Genomic DNA, 4241 nt, shown 5'->3' with positions numbered 1-4241 from the left:
GTGGAGGTTTTTTGCAATCTTCTGGGGATGGAATAGGGGTCACCGGGAGTGTGTGCGGGGGGAGGTATTTGTGAATTTTCTGCATTGCGCAGCGGGTTGGACTAGATGACCCTGGAGGTCCCTTCCAACTCTATGATTCCATGATTCTAAAAGGGCATTTATTGGAGGACTGTTATGCCTTTGAGCAGGGACCCACGATACTGCTAGCAGAATTTACCCGACAACCTCACCTATCAAGCTCTTCTCAGGAGGCGGTGGGACGATGAACCCGTTCTGTGCGTGTTTCTCCGACAGCTTCTCATACAAGCCCAAGAAGTCGCTGAATCTCCTCTTCACCGAGAACTGCTTGCTCCTGAACATTGGCAAAGTGGTCTGAGAAGGGACAGGAAGACAGAGATGGGCGATGCCAAACAAAATCATCAAAAAAATTATACCTAAAAAAAGCCATACACAAGAGAGGCTGCATTTCCCAAAGGGCAAAAGCAATTATGAACGTTTTCCAGGCCCCACCCTCAATGCTCCCTCTAAGCTGTGGAGTCTTGTGAGCAAAAATTCTACTTTGTGAGCTCCTGGCATTAAAGCTGTGAGCAAGTGATCTGGGTACTGCATGAATTAGTTTGCTCTGGAGCCATCATTCCTGAGCTATGACAAAAATGCGTGAGCCGGAGGCTAAAAAACTGTGAGCTAGCTCACACTAACTCAGCTTAGAGGGAACACTGCCCTTGATGTTGGGGAAAATTAAAGCCTATAACATGTTGATTTACCAAATGCTACTGCTCCTAACATGAAAGGCATTATATGACCAGTTAGCAGTTAACATGCAATATGCCTTACTTGGTGCATTTATAAAGGGAGCCAATTTGGTGTAGTGGTTAGGAGCGCGGATTCTAATCTGGGAGAACCGGGTTCGATTCCTCACTTCTCCACATGCAGCTGCTGGCATGACCTTGGGTCAGTTACAAGTTCTCTCAGAGCTGTTCTCTCAACAGCAGTTCTCTAGAGAGCACTCTTGGCCCCACCTACCTCACAGTGTGTCTGTTGTGGGGAGGAGGGGAAGGGAAAGGAGATTGTAAGATGCTCTGAGACTGCTTTGGGTAGTGAAGGACGGGGTACACATCCAATCTCTTCTTCCATATCTGTGTAATACCTTTTTTTATCAGGATGAACCACAACGAACACAAAAGATTGCACACAGTGTCTTGTGCCATTTTGGCTGGGCCCAGGATTCATGTATTCACTTCACTGATACCCCGCCTTTTCCTCCCAGTGAGGACCCACAGGGGCTAACATCATTCTTCTGTCTTCCATTTTATCCTCACACCCACCATGCGAGGTAGGTTACACTGAGAATGCACAACTGGCCCAAGATTACCCAGCAAATGTCCAGGGCAGAGTGAGTATTCGAACCCGGGTCTCCCAAACCCTTACTCTAACCACTCCACAACACTGTTTAGGGATTCCGCACAGACCTATCTTGCAGTCTACAACCTTTGTTCTTCAGTGTATTTATGAAGCGCGAATTTGTTCAAGTTTGTTCCAAGTACAATATATGTATTATTTAGAGCATGGCTATATCCCCACAAACGCCGTACAAGACAACCCAACACCACAGAGGGAGAAAGAGGTTTATTTTATTTATATCCCACCTTTCTTCCCTGTGGGGGCCCAACACAGCTTACATGGTTCTCCTGTCTTTCGTTTTATCTTCACAACAACCTTGTGAGGTAGGTTAGGCCGAAAGCATGTGACTGGCCCAAGGTCACGAGCAAGGATTTGAACAAGGAGTTTCTGGGATCCTTATCCGACACTTTAACCACTACACTACATTGGCTCTGCTGTGCTGCTAAGGTACCTGAGTGTGGTCAGGATTCAAAAGGTTACACAACATGGCAACAGTGGGGTGCATTTTGGGTGTTCTACATTCCGCTTTCCTCGAAGCAGACGACCTCGGCGCTACATCCAAAACCACTTTCTTGTTTTGCCAGGCAAAAAATAGAGACCGCTGTAGTTCAGGAAACAGGCTCTAAAGGGTTTTTGTTTGTTTGCTTAATTAGGTTTAGTATGCACTGATTCTTTGGATCCCGGCCCACGGAGGTTTGCCAGTTGGCAAAACAGGCAGGGGAAGGAAGCTGAAAATAGAAACTGTCAACATTGTGGCAGACACAAAAGAACGCTGGAGCTGTGCTCGGTCAGGCTGCAAATCAATGAAAAGAGTTTTAGGGCACTGCCTACCTTTTCCCCAGACCTAATAATTGCTAAGTCCACGTGCAGCGGAACAAAGTTTCAATACAGATGGTTGTTTTGAGACACCAGTCTGGTAAACACAAAGCTGTACCCCTACAGGGTTAGGAAAGATAGTCTTGAATATTTTAGTTTCCCCATTAATGAAATTCACCAGATCCCAAACAATATTAAGCTGGGGGGGGGCAGGGGGGGCTTCTCTCTCAGTCCACCAATTAAGCACTCCGGTATCTAGACAACCGGTTCAGAAGTGCCTTATCCCTAAAGTGCAGTTAATTTCACCGATCATGCTGAAACAGCCATTGAAAGCCAGCGTGGTGTTGCAGTTACTGTTAGACTAGGATCTGGGAGAACCCAGTTCAAATCCCCACTTCGCCACGGAAGTCTGCTGGTTGACCCGTGGGCCAGTCACACACTCTCAGCCTAACCTACCTCACAGGGCTGTTGTGAGGATGAAACAAACATAAGAAGAGCCCTGCTGGATCAGACAAGTGGTCCAATCTAGTCCAGCACCCTCTCTCACATGGTAAGCAGCCAGGTTGGTGTAGCGGTTAGGAGTGCGGACTCTAATCTGCGAGAACCAGGTTTGATTCCCCGCTCCTCCACATGCAGCTGCTGGCGTGACCTTGTGTCAGTCACAAGTTCTCTCAGAGCTGTTCTCTCAAGAACAGTTCTAAAAAGAGGTCTCTCAGCCCCACCTACCTCACAGGGTGTCTGTTGTGGGGAGGGGAAGGAGATTGTAAGCCGCTCTGAGACTCCTTTGGGTAGTGAAGGGCGGGGTATAAATCCAATCTCCTCTTCTTCTGGATGGCCATCAACAGGGCATGGAGGCCGAGGCCTTCCCCTCATGTTGCCTGCTGGCTCTGGGATCCAGAAGATCAGTGCCTCTGAATATGGAGGTTCACTTCAGTCCCCATGGCTAGTAGCCACTGACAGACTTATCCTCCATGAATCTATCTAACCCCCCATCCCCCGTTAAAGCTGTCTATGCCTGCGACCATCACTACATCCTCTGACAGCAAGTTCCACATTTTAATCACTCTCTGTGTAAAGAGGCATGTCATTTTGTCTGTCCTAATGGAGGAGAGAAGAATTATGTAAACTACTTCGGGGGCCCCATTAGGGAGAGAGGTGGGCTATAAATGAAATAAATTAGGGAGAAAGGAGTTTCATAAAACTCAGTATTCTTTGCAAAGTTTCCAGTTTCCTCATGTCGGCCTACGTGGGGGGAGCCAGGCTCTTGCAATGCATTCTTCTAGGCCACACGTGGCAGTATAAAATCCTGTAGTGCCCCCCTGTGGATCCACATACCCTCAGGATAGGGACCCACAGTGGCGTCTCAGGAATGTGCTGCCTTGAAGCAGAAAGTGTGCCTCTTACGCTTCTTCCTTCCTACAGGAAGCCAGAGTCAAGAAGCGAGGAACAGGAACGGAAGAAACGGACATCATTTCTGCCCCTGGCCAAAGGTGCTGTGGCAGGATCGATTCTGCTAAGAGTGCAGGAAACACGATTGCTAAGAGGCCACGAGGAAACCTCAGCAAGCGTCCCCCGAGGAACCCCGAGTAATGCCCTGCAAGCGTCTCCGTCAGCCCTTCAGACGGGGAAGAAAAGGGCAAATACTGTGCTACAGACGATTATAAAATATCTCAAATGATTTTTATATATTTTTTGTTTTATATTTTCCAATTTATTCACCATACATTATTTATCATATAAGCCTTAATACATAGAAAGAATCATATATCAAAACATCTAAGTATCGTCTCTTAATATATCACAAAAGATACTGCACAACCCCTTTATTAATATCAGTCCTCCTTAATTATACAAAAGTTTGAAGAGGGAGGAGTCCTTTGTCTATTTTGAATAAGTGCTCAGTCTTCCTCCAACAGAGGTCCAGATACCCTCCTGTTTCAGTGTCTTCCTCAGGGAGTTCAACAGATATTTCCAAGCACAAGGTTGCCAAATACCAAAATGTTTATCCAATTTTTTCAATGAAC

At 46.8% G+C, this 4241-nt stretch overlaps 1 protein-coding gene across 1 annotated transcript in view; it reads right to left on the bottom strand.

Annotated features, from left to right (window-relative positions):
* Nucleotides 1–4241, bottom strand: part of LOC107111435 (sorting nexin-1-like) — a gene marked incomplete at its 3' end in the record, with an annotated part of 22637 nt that overhangs the window by 5583 nt on the left and 12813 nt on the right. The window contains exon 5 of the mRNA XM_015412402.1: nucleotides 231–372. Coding sequence (XP_015267888.1) covers nucleotides 231–372 — 142 coding nt within the window. The remainder of the gene's footprint in view (nucleotides 1–230; nucleotides 373–4241) is intronic.

This window comes from Gekko japonicus, unplaced genomic scaffold (assembly GCF_001447785.1).
Source record: "Gekko japonicus isolate JY-2015 unplaced genomic scaffold, Gekko_japonicus_V1.1 scaffold5887, whole genome shotgun sequence".
NCBI lineage: Eukaryota > Metazoa > Chordata > Lepidosauria > Squamata > Gekkonidae > Gekko > Gekko japonicus.
Note: the sequence above shows the minus strand (reverse complement) of the source record. Positions and strands in the feature narration are given on the sequence as shown.